Genomic DNA, 23,801 nt, shown 5'->3' with positions numbered 1-23,801 from the left:
TTAGCGGGCATACGACAATCTCTCATAGCTCCTTTGCATTGAAATCGGTCTCAAAACACAAACAAAGTCGCAACCATGTGGATTATATCATTTTGGATGTTTCCGCTGGTGTCAGCCTGCATGTGGGTTGGTAAGGAATCCCTGCACCGGATATCTCGTTCTGGGCTGCAGCTAACATGCTCTTAGCAATGCTGATTGCCATGCTGGTCATCTGGGTTCAAGACGGGAGACCGCACTACCCCAGTATGGATGACGGGCAGACTATTGCGTATGTTTTCTCTCCACCATTCGCCCATCCATGCGCTAACAGGACTGTTATAGGTACATCTCAGATGTCGGAGCGCAAGGCTTGAAGCCGCTGTTCGTCGCAGGCAGCGTGGTCACCGTCGTCTTCCTCGATTTAGCATTCCTCTCCGAGCGGTGGCTTCGACACTCCAACCAGTTAGCCAAGAACAAGGGTCGGTTGGACAAGACATGCGCTATTCTTTCAATCTTTTTTGCGATTGCCGGTGCAGCCGGTCTGATTCTACTCTCCGTCTTTGATACGCTCCGTCACCCGAAAATGCACGATGGGTTCATCGGTCTGTTCATGTGAGCCATGTCTGCCCACCCTATGCGCGAATAACAACTGACCAATCAATTTCTCTGCAGTGCTGGATACGTGATTAGTGCGATCTTGGTTTGCATCGAGTACCTCCGTATCGGAATCTTCTATCGTCGCGAGCATCGTATCTTGCTCATCAGTTTCTTCATCAAGCTTGTCTTCGTCATCATCGAGCTTGCACTCGCCATCGGCTTCGGTGTTTGTATCGGTAGCAATAAGTCGTCCAAGCAAAATCCCGGCGCGGTTCTCGAGTGGTGTATTGCTTTTGTCTTCACGGGCTACGTTCTCTCCTTCGTCGTTGATCTATTGCCTTCCGTGCGCACCCGAAACCACGTGCCCCAGGGTGAGAAGTACCTGATGAGCGAGAATGGATTCCGTGGAACTCATGAAGAAGGTGTTTCCATTGAAGAGCCGCTGACCCATGACTCGATGGGCCCGAGCACCGGCTATTACCGTGGCCAACGGGTTTAATCCTCTTTTTCTATTCTTGTATTTACTTATATGATGTGCACGATGTCATCCGATACTCTGCTTTTGTTAATGTTTTTTTGATACTTTGATACCTGTCATGGATGCTCTTACATATGGTGTTTTTGGGAAAGATGGGCATACATCATTAGAGCCAATACGTTGGCCTTTGAATATTCAGTCCCTTTATATAGCAATTCAATAACTCTCCATTTCTCAATCTATATGCTTCCTTTAGTTCAAAATACGAAATGAAATCATCCAATCCTCCACCATTTATTATCTCGATGCCAAATCCACATGCATATAATAAGAAAACGCTAGACCCATCCCAAGTATGCCAAGGTCATTATCGTATCTACATATCCCATATCAAATACAATCAAGCCACCCATATATCCAATCCCAATTCCAAATCCAATCCCAAAAAGAGAAACCCCTAAACCAAAAACTTCCCCCTAATCCTCTCCTGCATCTCAAATCCAACCCCAACCCGTTCCAAATACCCCCTCACACCCCCATACCTACTCTCCAGGTATTTCGTCGTCTCAGCCACAAAACCAGGCGGACAACGCGTATAATCCTCCCCGAGTCCAATAGCCCTAATCTCCTCCATCCTCTCCTCAAACTCAGAAACAAGTTCCAGCTCAGACCGACTGTAATCATCAACAATCGCGTCAACCGGAATGCCCCCGACGAGAAGTAATATAAGTAACACGACCAGACCTGTCCGGTCTTTGCCTTGCGTGCAATGCACTAATGTGGGATATGACTCCTCGCAAGCGAGGATCTCGAACACGGAGCGTATCTCATTCATGCTTGAATCCAACGTGTCTTGGGCTAGACCTGTTAGACCGCGGGGTTGCATTGCGGTTCTGCATACCAGCCGCACGGCGTCGCTGCGGTAGCCTGTTGTTACGAGGCCGATGATTTTGCTATTTTTGTATTAGTTATTTGTGGTATTGTCGTGAATTGTATGAATGGGCGGGGACATACAGATATGTAAGCCAGTCCAGTTTCGATAATAAGGCGCGTTCGAAGCCTTTGCCTGTTAGGCTTATTAGAGCTCTTTCCGAGCCGGGGATTTGGAGGAGGTGTTCGTCTGGGTTTGTTGGGATTGAGTCTGGTGACTTTTCTGATAGATCTGATTTGGCGTTCTGGGCTCGACGTTTCCGCGTGCCCATTTGGTGTTCTGTTCTGTTTTTGTTATTAGTTGGTTTCTTGGGGTTTGGTGATATTTGACATACTGGGAACGGAGATCGATGACAGTATGGATATGTAGTTCTTCTTCTAAACGGCGTTTATCTCGTTCTGAAGCATCATCGAGCTAGAAATTTCCAAATTAGTTTTTTTGCCTTTTTCTTACTCTGACAACGCATCAATCAGAGTCATATTTTGAGCGGGGTTAGATTTACCCTCGCACTGCGAAAGAACACTCCTTCTTTCAATATTCTATATGAATGAGTTTTGTTAGAATTGAATATATCAGACCGGGGACGCGTCTTAAACTCACTCTTTGCGACAAAATTGATTAACCGACCGGCCGACATCGCGAAAATTGATGATGTTGTCGAAAGGCCGATCAGGCGAGTCTAGATCCACGCTGTTATGGCGCGACATTAGGTATTATAAGGAATATAAACAAAACAGAGAATATGTTTAGAAGTGAGAAGGAGGAACGTGTTTAAACGTGTTTAAACGTGTGGAGAAGTACAAATGGCGGTGGACCACGGAGGTTGGGCAGACATGGCCGATAGTCGCCTGGACAATGAACTTGCATTTTGGGGTGTTACAATTTATTTAATTATTATTGGTAGGGATGACTTTGGTATTTAGTGTCTACAAAGGTTGAAAGGATTGACTATATATAGCAGGACAGCCCTAGAAGTGTCTTTTGAGTATAAAGATCTTTATAAATTTCTAGAAGCATAACTTGACGGGGGTATGCCTTAGTGTCTACAAAGTACTTTGGACTGACAGCTCTGATGTAACAAAACAAGGAAACAGGGATATAAAGCGATGATGAAACAGGTACCCGAGCTAACAAAAGGCTAGATCTAGGCCCGGCAGAATCAAGATGCCCACATATGTGGGAAAGAATATAGTACATTTTCTAATCTTTGCTTTAGATTCTTGACATATATATGGAGTTTGCTTTTATACTTTCTTTTTACTATCTAGATTTTGTTAGTTCTTCTCCTTCTATAATAAGGGGAGAGAACATCTAGAATTTCCGAATCAAAAGAAGATGAAAATAACTGATGGAATCAATTTACACAGATACTAGTGGACATAACATAGATCACCTCTGTATAATCAGTAACCTGCTCCCTCCCGTCAATTTGAACTTTTGCGCCGACATGTAAAAGAACCCGATTTCCTTCGCCCTAGCAATCCACTCTGTCCCATTATGTGTCTCCATCATCTCATTTTGTGTTCCTCGCCATACGCCTACCACTCGTCCAACTGCAATTTCATATCGTGATGGTTGAGATATCGCACCAAAGCGGAATCATCCACCTCGGGCGCTGGCCCGGTGCTCCTGGTACAGTCTCTCAGCATATCGGATAGCCCTGCTAGATCAAGAAAGTCAATATCTCCCTGAATGCTGCCCTTGGGGATATGGAGTCGAAGTTACTGAGAAACACGCATGAACTCGGTAAATATGCTCTCCTTCGGGAGACAGCACTGCTGCGCTTGTTGTTCTCGTACTGGCCCTGGACGGTGAATATATATAGGCAGCCCAAAGTGACTCGATGCATTTTCGAAGATCTTCTCTGTCGCCCACTTCGAGGCTAGGTAACCGTCTTTGCCGTCCACTGGTGGGGGATGTGTTGCTTGGCTCTCGGGATAATATTCCTCATTTGTCTTGTTCAAGAGATGAACAGCAGAGGACATGAAGTGGATGGGGATTTTGCGGGGTGTAGCCAGGCTGATAGGCAGTACGTTGGCCCGTTTCATGACCTGGTAGTTGTCCCAGAGCGGTTTGCGGCGGCGTGGAAGATGATGTCGGCCTCGCTGGTGAGAAACTTGAATCACTCTTCCGTTAAGCCGAATCGCTCATCCAGGAGCTGACTCCTCTCTTCATATTGGATGAGTTAGCAATGCAGCTGACTATATTGGCTATTAAAGAGAGACCGTAGAATGGAGAGAGGAAGAGAAGGAAACTATCTCAATTATAGTCATATATAAACAAACAAAGTCACGCGACCAGGTACTGGTCTTGACAATGATCGCCATAGGCACGATTGACACGTAGATACATCAATAGAACAGTGACCGAATCAAATGTTAAATGAATTCCAACTGGGACTCAACCCATTACACCAAACCATGGATTTGTGACAAGATCAGTATTGGGTGGCTGATCCGCGCAACACTTCTTGTACATGTCTTGTCTGTTCTGGGGTTGAACCTCCACGAGACAGTCATCGACGAATCGCAGTTCAGGCCAGCTGCGAGGCCATTTTGCTACGATCTTGCAAGCAGGAATCACTTTTTCATCAAGATGGTTGTTTTTGTCGAATATAGCGTAGATGGTAGCGGTGGATTCAGCAGTACCCTGATCCGCAATGTCTAGAACTGTTAGCTTAGCTACTCTCTAATGAAGGACAATAAGACAACTTACTACGGACTCCATCCGACATGGTCGCCGAAACCTTTACGCCATCAATCACGATAGATAATGCATGCGAAAACTTATTATCCCCCTCAAGATTGTTATCCCAAACTCTCTATCGTCTGAGTTAATCGCGGATAGGAGTGACAGAACGGCCCTTTCAGAAACTCACAATATTGGTACCATCCTTGTTATATCCCTCAGAATCACTGAATTCCACAGACATGGAACAGGGCGAGGATGAGTGTTCATAATATGCCAAGTCATCAAAGATGGAACGGGCATTTTCGCACACCGGGAAATTGAAGAATCCAGGCTCTCTAATGTTAAGAGGCTCACTGCCGAAGCCATCCAGGATGTTATTGATATCCGGGCGCGCGTAGCCGTTCTTGTTGCCGTTATTTGCCCATCCACGCACGCTACTTTCGACAATGTCTTGAATAGTAATTCCACCCCATTTGACTCCGTCCAGAGTAATTTTGTCTCCACCCTGAAGGGGGTTGAAAGCATGCATTTGTGTGTTCCACCTATGACTATTCAGCAGGAAATGAAGCCTATTTTCATAGCAGACCGCGGTCGAAGCCGCCTCTGTGCCGCCGTTGATATAGTAAAGGGTTTCTTCGCGGATGGTTCTACCTTCAGTGGAGCTTTCATCACAGGGATCGGCGGTCCGCCTTTAGTCACCGGTGCGAGTCAGTCTTTTTGTCCGAGAAACAGAGTTCCTTGTTGAAATAACTTACCAGATGAAAGGACGGGATTCGGTTTGAGAAACAGTCCACGCGAACGGGATCAATACACCATAGAGGGTCTTTTTCACATCTTTAATAGTGCTGCTAAGGTCGAGGCCCTTCATTGATGCGCCTATAACACCACCGTCGATTATCTTATAAAGAGCATCGGTGTCGGTGTTATCCGCGGAGAAGAGGGTCTTTAGATAATCTGACTCGATGCCCTTCCAGGCGTTCATAGTATAACCTAGGAAAGAATCGATTGTGTTCTGGACCTGCAGACCCTCTATCGCACTATCAATTCGTTAGGCTAGGGTTTCTCTCAATGAGGGGAGGTACGGAGTATTACCCTTTCACGTTAGTCTTATAAAAGGAACCGATAGAGCCCATAGAAGCGGCTGTCATATCGACCGTAAGACCGCGAAGGATCACGTTCTTCATATCTTGCAGGACTAGTAGATGAACATTAGACCTCACAAGCTATTAGCTTAAGGGCTAACAGGAGGACTATACCGACGTTGAATATCAAAGATGAGCCAAAGCTAATAAGTAGCATGGCACTATCCAAGAAGTTCTTTAACATGATCAACTCATCTTTAGGCTTAGGAGCAAAGGTAGAAGTGAAAGTGCCAATATCGTTCGTCACATCGTCCTGGACATTCCCGATAGCCTGGAAAGTCGATGCGTGAAGCTAGACAAGTGATTAGCACATTTAAACCGAAGGAATGGTCGATAGGTTGGCTAGTCACATACTTGATGGATACCGACAAACGCATTCAAAATTTGAGCCCTACCTCGGTGTTAGCATTACTATATAACAGGAAACATATAAGGTGATATAAGGTGACTTACCCGGCTGGGGTGCTAGCATGCTCGCACTCCACAGGCTGGGAGCAACGGTTCTCAGTCCCAATGTCGCTGCATCTCAAACCTTGAGGCCCATGGTGACGGCTGCTAAAGAACAGGGATAAGCTATCCCTCGGGCCCTGGTTCCAGGCACCAACGGTGGTATCCCAGGCAGCTTTTACACCTGCCTGCTCCCATTGACTATCCGGTTCGCCCTGGACCTGGGAGCATTGCATGGTCTTCCAAGCATCCGTGTCAAGCGAAGGAACTTGCGAGGCAGAAGGGGAAGAAGGAACCGGGTCAGCACGAGCCCAGACCACGTAGTCCCGGCCAACAGTCAGACTGCTCACCGAGGTAGCAAGATTGGCCAAAACGCAAAGTTCTAGGACTCGCATCTTGAAGATCAAAATGGATTAAACAAAAGGACGAATGGTCATGAAACAGAAGAGATGATAAACAATTCAATTGGCATGCTGAGAATATCCTTTATATACGATTTTGAGATTGATAATACTCCGTATACCCCAAGGCATTTAGACCTGACACCACTTACCCGAATGGGTGGTTAATCAGCAGTTTGGCAGTACTATGAAGGCATGCGACCACAAACCAGAACAGGTAATAGGTAAACAGTGATAGAACCTTGGAAAACCTTGGAAAACTTTAGATGAGCCGTGGACCCTTAGTTATGATGACTAACTATCACATTAGCCCTAAAGATGCCAAATTAGGTAGTTCTACGCCCGAACTAGCAGTCTAAGGATCGGGATCTGCGTAGTTTACTCCTAATTCAAAATTTAGTACGGAGTATGTTTTCAACGTGCTTCAACTCCACTTCCCCGGACCCTTCACTTCTCCGTACCGGCACGGTCGTAGAAGATTGATAGAACTCTGACTGTACGCGGTCTATACCTCCATACTGGTCCTAAGTAACCCCCTTTACCATGCAAAACGAACCTGTTGGTAATTCATATAGGAAGGTACTTACAATAGCTTCCTAACCTTAAGGTCCGACAAAAGTCGATAAAAATTTGTAAAAATTCCGCTTTATTATTTTGTCCGTATATGAATTAACTCCTGTAGTCCTTTTACTATACGGAGTACTCCGTAGTGCCAAGCGCCCAACACTATATCTATGGTCTTGGTGCGCCCTAAAGGATCACAATCTTTCACTGTATCACAAATTGAGAAATTAGTTATCTTTTGTATGAGTTGCTAATACAAAAGATACTGAAGCATCTCGTAGCCAATATATAAGTTTTCTCAACTCTCGAACTAGATAAAGTAAGACAAAGAGTACAAATATGTAATGCGAATCTAGCTTAATCAATATCATCCTAGTATTAATTCTTAGTCTCTAAATTTATTATTCAGTGAAAGATTGTGATCCTGATCCTCTGGGGCGCACCAACATCATAGATATAGTGTTGAGCGCTTGGCCCCGTTAAAAAGAGCATTGAAGACCCTTAAGGCGTATCGGGAAGCTAAACTTAAAAAGGCAAACTAACCAGAAAAGGAAATTCATGGGCCTGTTATAGCGCCTATACTTCCGATATCACATTGTCAACTGGCCAAAAATGCAGGCTACAAAATCAGCCGTTACCAGCTCGAATCATAGTGTATTTTGGGAACCTCATATTAACATGATCGTTTCATCTCCCATGTATCATAAGACATTGATCACTAAACATATTGTCCCCGGTTGTTCTTCCACTGTGGCTGCAAGTAGGACCAATCGGGATTGAAGTTGAAACCAGTGCGATAAGCCCCATATGCAACCAGATCCACCTGTTTCAGTTTCGCTCCCTGCTCTGTCAACGCCCACATACTAATCGCCAACGTATTCTTCCCGCGGTTATTGATCACACCCGGGGGAAACGGAAACCGAGTCTGCGGTCCGATGTGTGGCAGGTAATGACCGAACTGGTACCCATTCATGAAGATCTGTACTACTGCGGGGGAATCAGATGCAAGCTGCAGGCCAATCGGAACATCCAGGTCCGAGTCTAGGTCCAGCTTGAACGTTGTCGTGTAGAATCGGCCTGCGGCACCAGATACACCTTCCAGAGGACTGTCAGAGGTTGCGCTCTTGGACGCTTTGTATCCTGGAAGATGCCAGCCAAGACGCTCTCCATACAGACCTCCTTCGTTCATGGGTCCCCGGACAGGGTCGATGTTGGTCTCGCCGCCGGCATTGCCTTGGATGCGCCAGGATGAGAAATCCCCGCCAAGAAGCGTGGCGCCCAGTATACCGCGCGGGTTTTGGGCACCGTGCGGTTTCACGTTTTCCTCGTCGTGGCCTGTGTAATCCATGACAACGGTCAGGACATTGTCTTTCTTGCGGAGCGTAGAGCTGTTGAAGAGTAGCTCGGCTGAGGTCGCTGCTAGGGCGGGATCGCCAATGTCTCCGCCAACGTAGACTCCATTTAGCCAGGCAGCCCAGCCAGCGGCAACGCCGTTCTGGACAGTGAGATTTGCGCCCGTCGCGGTTGTACCGTCGAACCGTCCACGGTAGATTTTCGTCCCGGCATGATAGCCGTAGTCGCCAGAGTAAAGCACGGGAAGTGTTAGTGGTGCTACGGAATTGACTGATTTCGTTTTGTTGCAAACAGTCCAGCGAGAATCGTCGTAGTCGGGCTTGATTTCTGGAAGTGTATCTTGCGCTTTCCATGATTTCAGAGTTGGCAGTGATATCTTGGCATGTCCGGCTCCTGGGACTGATCCGATTAAGCTGCCGTAGGCTGTCTTCTTGGTTGAAATCTCCTTGCCATTCCACTTGATTTTGGTAACCTTTGAGTTGCCCGTGTAGACCCTAGAATCACATATTAGCTAGCAATTGATTTCAGAGATAATATCGTGCTCACTCAAGAGATGTCGTGTTTGCGTTATCACCGACAAGGCTGACGGTATGCCCGCTGACTGTGGCTGTGCGAACGAGGTATGGCCCATGCGCAATGATCTGCTCACTAGGAGCCACAAGCGGATTGGAAGTAGTCGGTACTGCAAAAAAGTTCCACGCCGTCTCCTTATCTAGAAGATAAACCAGTACGCCGTGCGAGAATTTCAGCACTGTCGTGCCATCCCCTTGAGTGTACGTGTATTTGGTGCCGTGATCCGATGCGGCGGAGCTCACTTTCGAATTGCCGTACGACTTGAAAGTCAGATGCGTCGGTGCGTCTTTGAAGACGAACTCTCCTTTCTGCCCGATATTCAGATAGAAGACAATGACATCTACATCGAGGGTGGCGTAGGTCAAAACCTCGGCGGATGAATAGAGCAAGCTCGAGCCATCGCCGATCTGGTAGTCAGTGACTATGATTTTGCTCTGGCGGCCGGCCAATTCAATATTGGGGATTGTGAGGGCCCCTATTGTGTAGACACTAAGTTAGCGCAATTCTTCCTCTCAAATACTGGAGTACATACCAACCGAGGTGTTGACATTAAGCGAAGTGGTAGTCACAGCACGAGATGAGCTAGTAGAGTGCGCGAGAACATAGAAACCAGCATGTGTTTCTGTGTTTCGCAGGGCCCAGGTATATATACTAGCATCACTAGTGTACCCCGTTCCATTTCCTTCCATTTGCGTGTGTAAGAGACCGGACGAGACACGAGTAAACAGACCAATCAACTTGGTCTGTTTGAGCTTGTCCCGAATCTCACGGGTCTCTCGCATGGGCGCAGAGTAGTCATATGAAGTGTAGACAACCGGAGCAGCACTCTGTCCCCAAGAAGTTGCGCCCATAACCATATAGAGATTCTGCAACGTGATTCTCTGACCGATGTTATTTTTATAGTAAACGTCAGGGAACTCAGGCGAAAGCTCGGTAGAACATTGGTCATAGAAAGTCCCTCCCCAGGCCGAGAACCAACCGCCCTCAAACTCTGGCAGGTACTCAGGCTGAGAACTCGAGTAATTCTGGAACCACTGGTAATAAGTGCGAACGAGATTGAACCCAGTGTTTGGGTTGGTGCAGGACAGACCACCAGGATAAGAGTCCAGACCATAGATGTTGACGGCACCACCCACATCCTGGTAGTCCGTCGACCAGCTCATAGAGCGCATGCCCTTCTCGTTATGCGTACTCGGGACAACAATGCCAGCCTCAGCAAAGGCGGCTTTGATTTGTTCCATGTACTTGACAACAGTGTTATCGGCACTATGAGTCAACTCTTGCAACTCATTCTCATGTTGATTGAGAATAACTGGACCGCCGTTTGTGATTTGGTTTGCGGCGATGATCTTTCCGATCTTCTGGATCCACGGATACCATCGATCGTAGTAGGAGCTTGCGCTGGTGCGCGTGCTGCCCATTTGACCATTGGATGCCCACAGCGCAAACCCACCAGCAGAGGTCTCGGCATTGCAGTAAGGTCCCGCGCGCGCGATCACATACAAACCTGCCTGCTTGGCATAATCGAAAACGCGCTGGACATCATGGGCGCCGTTCTCGAAGTCGAAAGTATCTTCGGAAGCAGAGTGGAAACTCCAAAAGAAGTAGACTGATTGAAATTAGTACCAATGGAGACGAAGGGTTATTGTCAAGTTACTCACTGGAAATCGCATTGAACCCGTTTGCGCGCAGCTTCTGAAACACATCGAGCCATAGCTCTGGCACAGGGAGTCGCTGGTAATGGAATTCACCTGAAAAGACATATACCCTCTCCCCCTTAACTGAAAGGCTGTGATTATCCCATGTCACATCAGTAGTCTTGCCATTATCTGTTGCAGAGACGAAATGGTTGGATATGAGTCCAATGAGGACAGGGAGAAGCGCGAGAAGGCGCATTGTTGAGTTCTGTGCAGATACTCTCCATCTTGGAATAAGACCGGTTATAACGTGTGTATGCTTCGGTCCTCGCTGTAGAGATACCCCGTACTATGTTCGGATTGGTGGATGTTTAGAAGATGCATGAAACATCAGATTAGGCAATTTTCCAGGATGCGGGGGAATGGCCGGCTTTTGACCGGGGAAGGGTTTGTTTTTACATTCACACTTGATATTGATAGAAACATGCCAGTGAGAGAACAAAACAAATTGCCCTACTGCTTGGTCTAATAATAGCAATAATATATAGGATCCGAATAATGACATGCATGCCACCACTGCCAACAGAGATCTCGGTACGCTTGATCTCTAAAAGTCATCAAATCCCCCTTTTTGTTTCTGTTGAACGAGAATTGCTCCTGATGACTCCGGCGACGGGCCAGAAGATCCATTGGTGTCTCCCCGTCTTGATTGCGGCTATTTCGATCCGCTCCATGATCAAGAAGCAACTCGACCACTTCCCATGCCGAAGTCAGTACCGCCAGGTGGAGAGGTGTGTTGTCGTCGGCATTCTTTGCAGCAATATTAGCTCCATGCTTCAATAGTAATTTGATTGTTCCAACCATCGCTTTCGATGCTCCGTGTGTCATGGCAAGCAGGGGTGTTTGACCGTATGAGTCCACCACATTCACCTCCGCTCCATGGGCGAGGATAAGCTTCACGAGACGCTTGTTGTCAGTTTGGTAAAGGAGATTCTGTTCTTCGCTATCTCTAATGCTCCCATCGGCTCCGTGGCTGAAAAGAAGCTTTACCGATTTGCGAATGAATGAATCACAGGTTCCATAATCGGGGTTCTCAGGTTCGGGTTCAGATATTGGGCGTCCAAATCGATCGGGTCCATTGAGATCATCTTCATCCAAATTGCATTCGTATGGGTTTGATCTATCCGAGATGGTCGATTGAGGTGGGGTTGGTCCAAATGTAGTGCGACATTTGATATTGACATCAAGATCTAACAGCTGCTTCATTAATTCGGCCCTGCCTTCGGGGGTCTCTTTCATTCGATCCCAGCCATTGATTTTGCCTGGGCCAAGTCCACACGCGGAGAGAAGTTCGATCAAGGCCTTTTTGTTGTCTTTGTTGAAAACCGTTGTACTGATGTAGTCCCGTGCACTGGAATCTGCGCCGTGATCAAGAAGCAGCTTTGCTGTTTCTTCATTGGAGAACGCACATTGGTTCGTGGTCTCTATGAACCCTTGGAGCACGCCTTTGCTGCTCACATTCGCGCCGCGTTCGACAAGCAGCTTCACAACGCCGTTGGAGATTGAGCTACACTTGAACAGTGCAAGTAGTATCGGCATGTCTGAAGAGTAGATATTCCCGGTATAGTTGCAGCGGGCGCCGAGATCCAGTAGTAGCTGCACAGTTGAATAATGATCTGTCAGTAGCTTCTCGCTGGATCCGGAGGAGACATCTTGCTTTGTGCAAGAGCAAGCTCTCTCATCGGACGAATAGTCTTCCCCTCCCAACGCGTATGATAGAATTGTGTCGTAATAATGAGGTGGGTTTATGCGGCGAGAGGCTAGATCCAACAGCGTTTTCACAATGGAAAAATAGCCTCTCCGAGCAGCAGAATACAGCAGACGGTCAACACATCCCACATTGAGATTTGGAATCTCCACCTTGATCTGGATAAGATGTGCGATAATGGTTTCCATTATCTCCCCATGTCTATTCTGAACAGCCCAGTACAAATCTGAGTGATTTCAATAGTACCCTGGTGCGTCATAGTATGGTGATTATATCAATTCATTTGGCAATGAAAGGAGAGACACCTTTGCCATATTGAAAGTGGCGTCAACTGATAGAAGTGAAAGATGAAGAGAGGAATATTGGGGCCAAAGCGATAGACTGAGAGACGCGAGTCAAAGAAAGGATTGACGGAATGGATGAAAATGAAGTAGAAGAGGAGGACATGAAGGAAGCGATAGAAGTGAGGAAAGTGAAGTAAAAAGACATCCACGTCTTATGTGCTCTCTCGGATAGAAATTTCGTATTTATTACAACTACGCAAGTCTTTTCTCCCACTTAGCCCAGCTTGAATAGTATTGGATCATGTAAGGTCAGACTAAAGTCTAATAAGCAGGTATGCTCCCGTACTCCGACCTCACTTTCAAATGTCAGGCAAGAGGCGACGACACTTTTATAGATTCTCTGATCTAAATCTGGCTACTACACCGTAAAACTACACGATGATCCTTCTAGTACCGCCACACTTGTTGTGGTAGACTCGCATCATGTTATTGTGTCCTTAATTCTAAGGTTTCAAAGATCAAGGCTACAGGCAAACACGGATTTTCCCGTCTCTATCATAGGAGATTAGAAGAGATAATGATGGTTATATATTGATTTCACGAAGAATATGTTCGGAGTAGAATTTCCTGCATCAAAGATCTGATTTGAACCCTGTACACACATAAAACCCAATGTCTGAACTGACTCAAATATCAAAATCCAATCTCTAGCCGGTGCTTGGCTTCAATGTGACGCTGGAGATTACCTTTTCGCATCCGCCTTTTCGTTCCGTTCGCAGAATAGTCGCAACTAGGATAAGGGCAGTAGACCATGTAATGCCCACTGGCGTTATGTACTGATTGTTCGTGTCGCATGAGGTCTTTACCGGTTGCAAATCCCCAGGTGCATGCGTCCACGGTACACTTGAAGGGGCGTGTATGTGTTTTTATATGCTTGCTTTTAGATTATTAGAATAGGGTTGGGAGCATAATGAACTGTTTGCACGAGAAAAAAAAAACATACTTTAGCAATGTCCGGGTTTGATATTCTCTTCGGCAGTGTCCACACTGTAGCGGAGAGACGTTGGCTGCCGCGGAAGATGAGGTATGTCGATCAGAATTTGATGAGGTAGAAACCACGTCGGAAACACAATGCTCTTCTTCTATTTGCTCATCTTGAGAATATTCTTCTGGTAAGGTGACTTGCTGCTGATGTTGCTCTTCATCGTGTGTTGTAGTATCAGGTAACTGGGGTTGGGATGTGGAAACGGGAGATGCACGGGGACCAGTGGTGTCCGACACGTGTAGCCATACTGGCTCGACAAGTCCAAGGTCCAAAAGATGTTGTTGTTGTTGTTCAAGAAGATTGGACTGTCGGTCGGTGGCTGTTGGTGGGGGTTCTGGTATGTGTGCTCGCCGCGGAAAAGGGTGAAATAAGTAGCTTCAGCTTTTTAAACCCCAGTATACACTGAACACAGATTGGACGATACAGAGAGGATAAATTGGAAGTCTAGCCTCTCAATCAGAGCAACACAGAAATAAACGAATGAATGAGAGAACAAAAAAAAGCAGAGTCAAAGGCGAGGGAAAAGAGTGGCAGTGGCAGCAGGCGAAGTAGAGAGCGAGATGACAGGCCTGCTGCCCCTGAGAAAAGAAAGAAAAAAAATAGAAACACAGGGAATCACCAGCCTTTTATGCCTTTCGAATGGCACATTGAAATCGATCGACTAGTCTTGAGTATGCACCTCCCTTAGTCTAGTAAATATGCAACTACTCCATCATGCAGTCAGCAGCCCCTGCGGAGGGACCGTGTGAGGGTGGCCTCAAAATGTAGTGTTCTAATTGGCCGGGATCATCAACACTATATGACTGCAATTCCATGGGCCTAAAAATCTCGAGTGGGAGATATGAATTGGGCAGCCGATCAGAAGGGGGCCTCAAAATGAAGAACTATGATTGAATGATCGGCCCGTGAAATTCGATATCCATTGACAAATTTCCAAATTAGTACATGGTCGTCATTCTGCGTTTTGCTACAATTTCCTCCAGAACAAAAGAAAACACTGGTATTCGCGTCGATTTCATCGACTTGAAAGGCATATAAAGACTGTCATTCCCCTAGAGCAGACGTTCCAATCATCCAAAGACCAATATAATCACCAAGGAACCACCATCTAACAATGTCTTCCATTTTTTGTTGCTCTTCCTCATCTCCGTATCGACCGGCCCGTCTAACGCACGAGGCTAAGTTCGACCCATTTATTGCCTGGGCTAGAAGATCTGAATCAACCCCTTCTGCTACTTCGGCCTCGTTTTTCCAGGATCCTGGTAATCTGCCACCTTACGCGATCCAGTTTGTCCGACAAGTCAATTTTAGTGCTGTCGAGACCAAAAGATATTTCATTCCTCACCCCTACGTAATGGGGGATCGAGTTGAATTCGTGGAGATTACCGAGCAAGACTTGATCGCTGGGAACTTTCAGAAGCTCAATTCGTATGTTTAATGAAGATCCGATATATATTGAACAGTGCAGAACGCTTATTTGATATAGGTACAAGAACTTCAAGTGCACAGCGCACAACAAGTTCTTCGAAATCAATCTGTACCAAAAGGATCCAGTTAACCAGCACCATTGGCGATTCAATATTGCTCGACCAGCTAGTGACATTGATCTTTAGATTGTGATGGAGACTGTGGATTTTTGAAATACTTTCTGATTTTAAGCATGACAATATTCAAAATCAATGTGATATTTAGATCTATACGGTATCTTCCAAATCAACAGATCATATTATTTTTGAGCTAGAACTGCCCATATAAAATATATAATCTAAACGCACACATGAAACTCTTAATGCATGGATGTCTAAACTGACTCAACCTTGGAAGTATCAAAATTCAGTATCTTATCGGATTATCTTGTCGCATTCGCCCTTTCCTTTCGTTCGTTAAGGGGGATAGGATCATCCAACAGGTGCGAGTAAATTTTAGGCGGTCGTATGATGTTCGAGTCAACTCCAAGTACCACTTTGGTCATGGTAAAATGGCCAGCTTGACCAACCCAATCCAGTGCATCCCTCATGTATTTTACCTCGCTGGTTGGGGTCTCCAGCTTCATTTGAACAAGATTCTCAACAAGAGCGTCCACTACCTCATGGTACCCACCTCAGAAAGCCTAGCCCAGGCTTGTATCCTTCTAATAATGCCCCATGATATGATCATCCAGCAATTGTTCCCGTATCATTTTAGTATTCGTGTTTATAGAAAGGAGAAGGCGCGTTACATCCCCGTCACCACTTCGGATATATGCTATCAGGGCTTCTTGTAGCTCCGAATGCTCTCGATGATGCTGGTAGTGCTAAGTAAGAGATTGAGAGAGGCCGGGGTAACTTCTGCTGAAAGAGAGGATGTCTAGAATGGACATGTGGGAGGAGATTTCGCATATAAGCTCATTTGGTCGTGAAAACAGCGGAACCTTTGCCATGGCGAGAAGAACTGAAAAAAGACAAGCCAAAAAAGACAAAAGATAATTGCCTAAAGAATTTATAGAAGAGAAAGCAGGGAAAAAAAAAGAGGAAAGAAGAGTGATAGAAAAGAAAAAGAGGGAAGGAAAGGAAGAAGTGAAGAAAGTAAGGCAAGTGAAGGTCTCCCACCGTCTTTCACATCTACATATATAAGTATTAGTACATTTACGGGAACAAAGGATGTCATGTGAGTCATGTAATGTGCCTAGATATTCTATCTTCATGCCCAAGCATCTGGATGTGCCCTCTGCATAAATTCTCTTCGACACAGTTTCAACGCACTTTATCACGCTTGCTGGAGGTCAGTGCGTATATGTGTGTTGTAATATGTACAAAATCTAATAAACTAGCAGGTGCCACCTCCGATTCCGCTTTCAAACGTCCGTTTCCCCATACGGCAATCCAGATGTGACATCACTTTGATACAACCATCCGAGCTAGACCTTGTATACACAGCAAAAATACATACGCTTGGGCGCAATGGCGAAGTACACATGCCAAGAGCACTAGGGATGCCATGCGGGTATCAGCCCCAATGCGACCCCGGTCGGTGGGGCCAAAACAAGTCATGAAGGTCATTTCCGAATTTATGAGACCCAGCCCCTTTTGCTTAAGCAGTGGGAGGTCGGAGAATTACTTCTACCCGCATTTCCTGATCTTCTCTGCACACTTCTCTCTATCCCAAGCCTGGAGTGAATATCTGTCCTACACCGAGGTGTACATTTCCACCTCAAGTATGCGCAGTGAGAGTATATGGCGTCGTGCCAAATCTGTGCTCTCCAGTCAACGATACCATGGAGTTCCCAGCGGCCAAACCAAGACATCAACTCTCAAATGGTCAAATCGGATAGAAGAACACGAAAGCATCGGGGGAATTACGGAAGCAGAGGTTATTGAAGGCGACTCATCCAACCCCCAGAAGCCACACTGGATTAATGGCGTCTTTCTCTGTGCCAAGGCCTCTACCGTTTTGCTTCTGCTGAATCTCATCTTCATTGCCGTCGCTGCTGGACTTGCCAATCGGAACTCGGAGAACAGTGGATTCTCCAGCGAGCAAGTAATATACCAGGGCAGCTGTGTCTTGACCAAACGGTGGAACATCGGCCTGCACTTGATCATCAACGTACTCAGTACTGGAATCCTTGGTGCTAGCAACTACTGCATGCAGTCACTCGTTGCGCCGAGTCGGGAAGAGGTTGACAAACATCACGCACAAGGTCGATGGCTTGACATCGGGTGCTCGAGTGTGAGGAACCTCTTTGTCATTGGAAAACCTAGGCTCGCTCTGTGGCTGGTACTGCTTTTCACGGGGACACCGTTTCATCTGTTGTATGTTGTCAGAAGAGGTCTAAGATACCAGAGATATGGAATTAACATAAGTTGACAGGTACAACTCGATGATTTTTGAATCCGTGGCCATAAACGAGGTACAACTTCTTATGGGACCTGGGGATTTAAATTCTTCCAACATCGCGAATTTGAAGACCCCTGCCCTTGATCAGTGTTTCAGCATAAACCCGAAATATCCTGGTGGGGATGCTGCTGTATTTCGGGGTGCCGAGGCGCACGAGAGTGAACCAAGCGAATTATATCACTCACGTATTAGAAGTGATGGGTATCCCGAGGGTGAGCTGAAATGGGATGACTTTGCCTCTGATATTGTGCGGGGCAACTACGAGCGCCTAAATACTCAGCAAGGTCTCAAGCTTAGTGGTTTCGGAGATAGTATGGGATTAAAGATGGAGGGAGCAAAGGTGGCCATACTGCTGACGAACGAGTTATCGGTGAGTCAAGGTGGAAATACTGCGATACTCTCGGCGACATCCTCGCTTGGTTTGATTCCAGACAATAGTACCATCGGTTACAAAGTGACGGGATACAAATTCTCTGCCAAAACCTTGGCGATCAATATCCTTGACTCTGGCCGAGCCCATTACTACATAAATGAGAATTTCACGTATGAAGCCTGTCTTCACACGCTGGATAAAAACTCCTGCTCAAATGCCCGCGATCTATTTGACTGGGCCAACTATGATGGGGACCAGCCATCCCTTGAGAGGGTGAATCGATACATTCAGGCTAACACTACCTCCGACATCACGACCAGTGGCTATGTCCTTACTTGCGACGATGATACATCAACGCGTGAATCAAAGGTTTATAGCATCGACGGAGGTCTTGTGATCAAAGCGGAAGAGCGATGCCAGCTGCTCTATAGTCCACCGATCTGCATTATAATTGCTCTTGCGACTCTCCTGAAAGTCGTAGCAATGTTCCTGGCAGCGAGGATAGGCCGTCATCGGTCTCCACCTTTGCTCACCGTGGGCGATGCGGTGGCGTCCTTTATGGAGAATCCAGATTCCACCACGGAGGGAATATGTTGGTTATCCAATTCTGATGTCCACCGAGGAGCATGGAAGGTACCTCAAAGAACAGAGGACCCTGCCGAGGAGCCTTTGAAAGGGATCCGTCAGCGAGCGCCGATGGTATACAAGGGGCTATCGCGACGCAAGTATTGGATTCAAGCCTCAAGCCTCACACGCTGGATAACGACCCTCGCCTTGTAAGAGCTTACATTCCAACATTTCTTTAGACCCTATGTTAACCATAGAGTATCTAGATGTCTAGGATTTATTGCCGCCGGAGTATATCTCTTCGAGCAATCCATCTCCTCATTCGGAGAAGAAAACCCGTGGTTGACGTCCAGACTGCTCCATATAATTTGGACACAAGGGCTCGCTGGCAACAGGGGGACCACCGCAATCATTGACGTGCCAGTAAAATTTTCCACTTTGAGCGCTGTGGTGGTAGCTAATATACCACAACTGGTTGTCACAGTCAGCTATTTCTTCTACAACAGCGTGCTGACCAACATGCTCGCAACTGCCGAATACAGCTCCTACGGGGCAAGTTCAAAGCCTCTTCGAGTGACATGGCCCGTCAAAGACAGTATGCAGCAGTCAACGTACTGGCTATCCATGCCATATCGATACGGAGCCCCCCTGCTGGTGTTCTACATGATTCTGCACTGGTTGATCTCTCAGAGTATCTTTTATGCTAGGATCATGGCGTATGATTGGATTGGCCGGCCAATCTATAAGTATTCCATCAGCTCCCTGGGCTATAACTCTCTGGCTATCTTTATCTCTATGCTTGTGGGTGGTTTGATGGTGTGTTTGTTGCTTGGACTATCTTTCAGAAAGTTCAAGTCAGAAATGCCGTTGGCGGGGGCTTGTAGTGCTGCGATTAGTGCTGCATGCCATGTGCCCAAGGACGAGGACTTGGATCATGCTGCTAGAGGGTCGGTGATGTGGGGAGAAACAATGACATCGCCATCTTGGGCGGGGGATTTGGGTGGAATTGAGGATGACAAGGGGCACTGTAGCTTTACATCTTTGGAGACGGTGAGACCTTCATTGAGCAAAATGTATGCCTAGAAGGAAGTGCTAGGTACGGAGTAGACTCTGTCAATATACTGTATTCCGCTAAAAGTCCGTCTCAGTCATCTCATACTTTAGTAGTAACTCCCAATATATGTCATATTGTGGCAAGGCACATCACGGTCGGCGACAGATCACAGACACCAATCTGGATCTTTCCTCTCACTGGAGCAATCCCCCTCAGTGGCTGTCAGCCTCGGTGGACCCACCCAGAGCCATTTCGCAGTGTCCACCTGCAACCAAGTATGCCATGCCAGGCAAAACAATTTACCAAATACCAAGGCTCTTGGCCTATACGATATTGAACGAAACGGCAGCAACCTAGTATGGGCCGAGACCGTGACTTTTCCGAGAATATGTGCGTGTAAGATTTGTCCAGGCAGCAGTCCGTGATTGTGCTCATACCTGCAGCGAAACGAAGTCCACGCATCGGATTACTGCAACAGCTATAGAGTCCCGCTCCTCCGATTCGCCAACCGCGGGAACAATTTCATCGCATTCTTAAAATTGATCATATCCCTCAACTCCTGACTCATCTCATAGCTCTCCAACTCCTCCAAGAACGCTGGGTACGCAGTTATCGGAGCATATGGGAAGTCGCTACCGTACAAGATGTGGTCATGCGGAACTATCTTCAACAGCATATCCAGAATCTGGGGCGACGAACTAAGCGCCAAATCGAAGTGGAAGCTGCGGAATGACTCCATAGACTTATCATGTGTTGTGCCCATACGGTGCGAGACTGCAAAGTCAGGTGCCCTTTTCATCGGCGTCGTGACCCGGGAGATTAGGTACGGGATGGTTCCGCCGGCGTGCGAGAGTATAACTTTGCAGGAGGGATACTTGAGCCGTGTTCCGTTCACGATCATGTCCATTGCCGCGCGGGTTGTTTCGTGGGGATAGTCGATGGATGGCTGTGGGAGCTTTGGGTTGACGGGCTTGGTATCGACTGCGTGCGTCGGATGGACGAATACGACACAGCCTCTCCTGCTAAGTTCAACCCAGATGGGCTCCACGTCTGGATGGCCGAGGTAGGTGTTAGAAGACCCGTAGCGAGTGAATAGGGTGACTCCGTCGGCACGGAGGATGTCTAGCCCGTACGCAATCTCCGCGAGGGCATCCTCGGTATCGAGAATGTTAGGCAATGATACGAAGAAGGCGAATTTATCAGGATCTTTGTCACGGAGGTCGGCGGAATATTCGTTTAACTGTCTCGCGAGTTGGGCGCGGCCCCGACGGTCTGGGAGTATGCAGGCGCCCGGGGCTGTCACAGATAACACGGCAGTCTGCACGCCAACACGCTTCATCAGCAGCTTGGAAGCCAGCGGATTCCAAACGGGCGTAGGCCAGCCGCTGGGATCGCCTCCTTGCTCTTCAATTGCTGTGGTACGGTTAGATTGACACCAAGGCCCTTGAAAATGTCAGCTTACCTTTGGCGTAGAAAGGAGGAACACAGTGGTGGTGAGTATCGATCTTGTTCACTGGAGGCGTGTGGCTCCAGCCAATGGTCTTTTCGCGAAGCCAGTCGAAGGTGTGCTCGCTCATTGTGCTAAAGAGGCTGGGCTTGCACAGGTAGGTAACTAGGAGAAGCGCGACAGGAACTGAAATCAGGGCCAGCATAGTAATAACCGCGATGATGAAAGGTTGTCCCCCGCTGCTCTTAACAGTGTCTGTCATAATGGGGCCCGGAACCATCCCGTTAGTGAAGCTCCGCCTCGGGTTCGTCCGAGCAACATCATGCGTAGCTGTGTGCACATGTCATACCTCGTTTCGGGTAGTCCATTCACACGGGAGAGTTCCGGCATAGCCTGATTGATTCATATAACACCCTTTGAACTGTAATTCGTACTTAAGCATGTACGAATCCCAGAATAGGACATCTAAAAGCATCCTATTTGTAATTCAATCCAAATAACTGCGACATCACTCCCAAATTTGCCGACCTTCCCTCTTACAGCTACGTACCGTCCAAGTGCTGTATGCTACATGATCCTAGACTTTAGGTTTCAACCAGGGACTGAATTACAGCTTGCTTAAAACTCGAAGGAGGCAACCGTCACCCGGAATGACGTCCGAGAGAGACGGGAAATATAGAGTTTCGGAAGCTGACCGCAGAGCATATCTTTAGGTTTGATAGTTCCTCTCCCGAAACGTGGGGTAACGTGGGGAAGGGGAGACGTTGGGGAGATCGTGCCGGAATCTGCTCCGAATTTATCACAGGGCCATATTGCGATAAATGACTGTTTAAACTCGGTTGTTGTGTTTGTGCCTCGGCCTGCTCGGCCATGGCATATAAGAAAGACCTCGAAGTCGCCGTAATCAGTGTTCTCTGTTAAGCAAAAACACCAAGCACATACTTGGAACTCGGAGAAAAATGACAATGGCGACCATACTAGTCAGCATTATTGCGTTAAGCGGCGCTGTGATTGCTAGGGGCTGGCCGAAAGTACCGTATAAAGTCGATACTCATCATCATTTCTTACCTCCGGTATACAGAGTTGGTTTGTATACCCGCACTTGGAATCCAAGATTGATGCTGACCGACTACAGCCCTAGAAAAGGCTGGAGGAGATCCATCCGGCTGGCCAACCCCAGATTGGAGCCCTGAATCATCTTTGCAGAACATGGCAACCAACGGAATCCAGAAGGCAATTCTGTCACTGACAGCGCCTGGTGCATCCGTCGCTCCTAATACAGAATCAGCACGGATCCTAGCCAGGCAAGTAAATGAGTATGCCGCCGGTCTCCGCCAGCAACACCCCGGCTCATTTGGCTTCTTTGCCGCACTTCCATCACTTATGGATATACCTGGATCTCTAGCAGAGATTGAGTATGTACTAGATGTTTTGAAAGCGGACGGTGTCACTTTGTTCACGAGATACGGGGATGAAAACAATTATCTGGGTCACAGTCTCTTCACTCCCATCTGGAAAGAACTAGATGCGCGGAGGACACTGGTCTTCATCCATCCTACCCACCCAGTAAACACTACTTGGACAAATCCGCTTCTTCCACAGCCAGTCATTGACTACCCCCACGAGACGACTCGCACCGCGGTTGACTTGATCATCGGCAATGTGACTCGAGAGTTTCCCAATTGCCCGAAAATCCTCTCTCATGCAGGGGGCTCGCTTCCATACCTAATATCTCGGATTGCAACAACTTCGAGAGCAACTAGGTCCACAAAGTTAACGTTTGGTAAAACAAATGAAGAGATTATGGATGACTTCCGGTCCTTCTACTATGACCTGGCACTCTCAAGCTCACCCGCCGTTTTGAAAACGATCCTAGATCTGATCCCTCATACTCATATTACCTACGGTCTGCTCCCAGTGTGCATGAACTCGGATTGGCCAAATTGCTGATGTTACTTCAAGGATCTGACTTCCCATACGCTGATTCAGATAAGATTGCGGGATTCAGGGAAGACTTGGATGCATTCTCCATGGAATCCAAGTTTCGTGATAAGATATACTACAGGAACGTCGAGAAACTTCTCAAGTTGGGAAAACATGTCGACTAGTTAAAAGAGTGTCTGGTGCCTCAGGCACCTATGCGGAGTCAGGCACCATTGGGACAAATCTAGATAGCTGGATAGCTCTTCTTTCTCCCTCTCCCCCTTCTCTAAAGAAGCAGCCTGCAAAGACAATATACACCCGTGGACGGCTTATGGGCCACCTGCCATATATTCCATTTCATATTAGCTATAGTTATAAACATTCTTTGTACGCCGAACCGTTCTATATAATCTCTGATGAAGACTTCCAAGGTTGAAACATAGGAAATTTGTACATTCTAGATACATAGTAAACAAAGATATACATATAGTCTAGTCACACCTCAAACATAAGAAGCTCTTGGTTCTGGCAGGCCACGAAAGCCATCCTGGATCTTTCCTAAATTTTTGGTGTCACCGGACCAAACACTCAGTAGTGGCTGTTAGCCTCAGTGAGCTCCCCCTGGAGCCATTACGAAGTGTCCCGTTGTAATCGAAAATCCTATGCCAGCACGG

At 47.1% G+C, this 23,801-nt stretch overlaps 9 protein-coding genes across 9 annotated transcripts; 4 read left to right on the top strand and 5 right to left on the bottom strand.

Moving 5' to 3' along the window:
• Positions 1–75: 75 nt before the first annotated feature.
• On the top strand, positions 76–1,075 carry N7517_003214 (Frag1/DRAM/Sfk1 family protein; the record flags this gene model as incomplete). The annotated part of the gene is made up of 4 exons (XM_056720944.1): positions 76–130; positions 187–268; positions 322–591; positions 652–1,075. 4 exons carry the CDS (start codon positions 76–78, stop codon positions 1,073–1,075), a joined length of 831 nt encoding a protein of 276 aa, XP_056585079.1.
• A 436-nt stretch (positions 1,076–1,511) lies between these two features.
• Positions 1,512–2,692, bottom strand: N7517_003213 (tyrosine-protein phosphatase; the record flags this gene model as incomplete). The annotated part of the gene is made up of 5 exons (XM_056720943.1): positions 1,512–2,007; positions 2,069–2,269; positions 2,320–2,399; positions 2,488–2,524; positions 2,586–2,692. 5 exons carry the CDS (start codon positions 2,690–2,692, stop codon positions 1,512–1,514), a joined length of 921 nt encoding a protein of 306 aa, XP_056585078.1.
• Positions 2,693–3,706: 1,014 nt separating this feature from the next.
• On the bottom strand, positions 3,707–6,660 carry N7517_003212 (uncharacterized protein; the record flags this gene model as incomplete). Its single annotated transcript, XM_056720942.1, has 9 exons — positions 3,707–4,090; positions 4,398–4,648; positions 4,701–4,806; positions 4,864–5,365; positions 5,432–5,713; positions 5,769–5,871; positions 5,933–6,110; positions 6,173–6,209; positions 6,272–6,660. 9 exons carry the CDS (start codon positions 6,658–6,660, stop codon positions 3,707–3,709), a joined length of 2,232 nt encoding a protein of 743 aa, XP_056585077.1.
• A 1,288-nt stretch (positions 6,661–7,948) lies between these two features.
• On the bottom strand, positions 7,949–11,052 carry N7517_003211 (glycoside hydrolase family 35 protein; the record flags this gene model as incomplete). Its single annotated transcript, XM_056720941.1, has 4 exons — positions 7,949–9,077; positions 9,130–9,631; positions 9,689–10,765; positions 10,818–11,052. 4 exons carry the CDS (start codon positions 11,050–11,052, stop codon positions 7,949–7,951), a joined length of 2,943 nt encoding a protein of 980 aa, XP_056585076.1.
• Positions 11,053–11,318: 266 nt separating this feature from the next.
• N7517_003210 (ankyrin repeat domain-containing protein) lies at positions 11,319–12,749 on the bottom strand (the record flags this gene model as incomplete). The annotated part of the gene is made up of 1 exon (XM_056720940.1): positions 11,319–12,749. One exon carries the CDS (start codon positions 12,747–12,749, stop codon positions 11,319–11,321), a length of 1,431 nt encoding a protein of 476 aa, XP_056585075.1.
• Positions 12,750–15,004: 2,255 nt separating this feature from the next.
• N7517_003209 (uncharacterized protein) lies at positions 15,005–15,503 on the top strand (the record flags this gene model as incomplete). Its single annotated transcript, XM_056720939.1, has 2 exons — positions 15,005–15,318; positions 15,377–15,503. 2 exons carry the CDS (start codon positions 15,005–15,007, stop codon positions 15,501–15,503), a joined length of 441 nt encoding a protein of 146 aa, XP_056585074.1.
• A 1,582-nt stretch (positions 15,504–17,085) lies between these two features.
• Positions 17,086–19,786, top strand: N7517_003208 (uncharacterized protein; the record flags this gene model as incomplete). Its single annotated transcript, XM_056720938.1, has 3 exons — positions 17,086–17,678; positions 17,737–18,912; positions 18,970–19,786. The coding sequence occupies 3 exons, from the start codon at positions 17,086–17,088 to the stop codon at positions 19,784–19,786; spliced, it is 2,586 nt and encodes an 861-aa protein (XP_056585073.1).
• Positions 19,787–20,235: 449 nt separating this feature from the next.
• On the bottom strand, positions 20,236–21,334 carry N7517_003207 (amidohydrolase family protein; the record flags this gene model as incomplete). The annotated part of the gene is made up of 2 exons (XM_056720937.1): positions 20,236–21,170; positions 21,220–21,334. The coding sequence occupies 2 exons, from the start codon at positions 21,332–21,334 to the stop codon at positions 20,236–20,238; spliced, it is 1,050 nt and encodes a 349-aa protein (XP_056585072.1).
• An 835-nt stretch (positions 21,335–22,169) lies between these two features.
• N7517_003206 (amidohydrolase family protein) lies at positions 22,170–23,312 on the top strand (the record flags this gene model as incomplete). The annotated part of the gene is made up of 3 exons (XM_056720936.1): positions 22,170–22,290; positions 22,340–23,110; positions 23,167–23,312. The coding sequence occupies 3 exons, from the start codon at positions 22,170–22,172 to the stop codon at positions 23,310–23,312; spliced, it is 1,038 nt and encodes a 345-aa protein (XP_056585071.1).
• Positions 23,313–23,801: the final 489 nt, after the last annotated feature.

The sequence above is a fragment of the Penicillium concentricum genome (genome assembly GCF_028827145.1).
Source record: "Penicillium concentricum strain IBT 3081 chromosome Unknown utg000001l_segment0_segment0, whole genome shotgun sequence".
In the NCBI taxonomy this organism is placed as follows: domain Eukaryota; kingdom Fungi; phylum Ascomycota; class Eurotiomycetes; order Eurotiales; family Aspergillaceae; genus Penicillium; species Penicillium concentricum.
The sequence above is the reverse complement of the archived record's forward strand: the minus strand, read 5'-3'. Positions and strand labels throughout refer to the sequence as shown.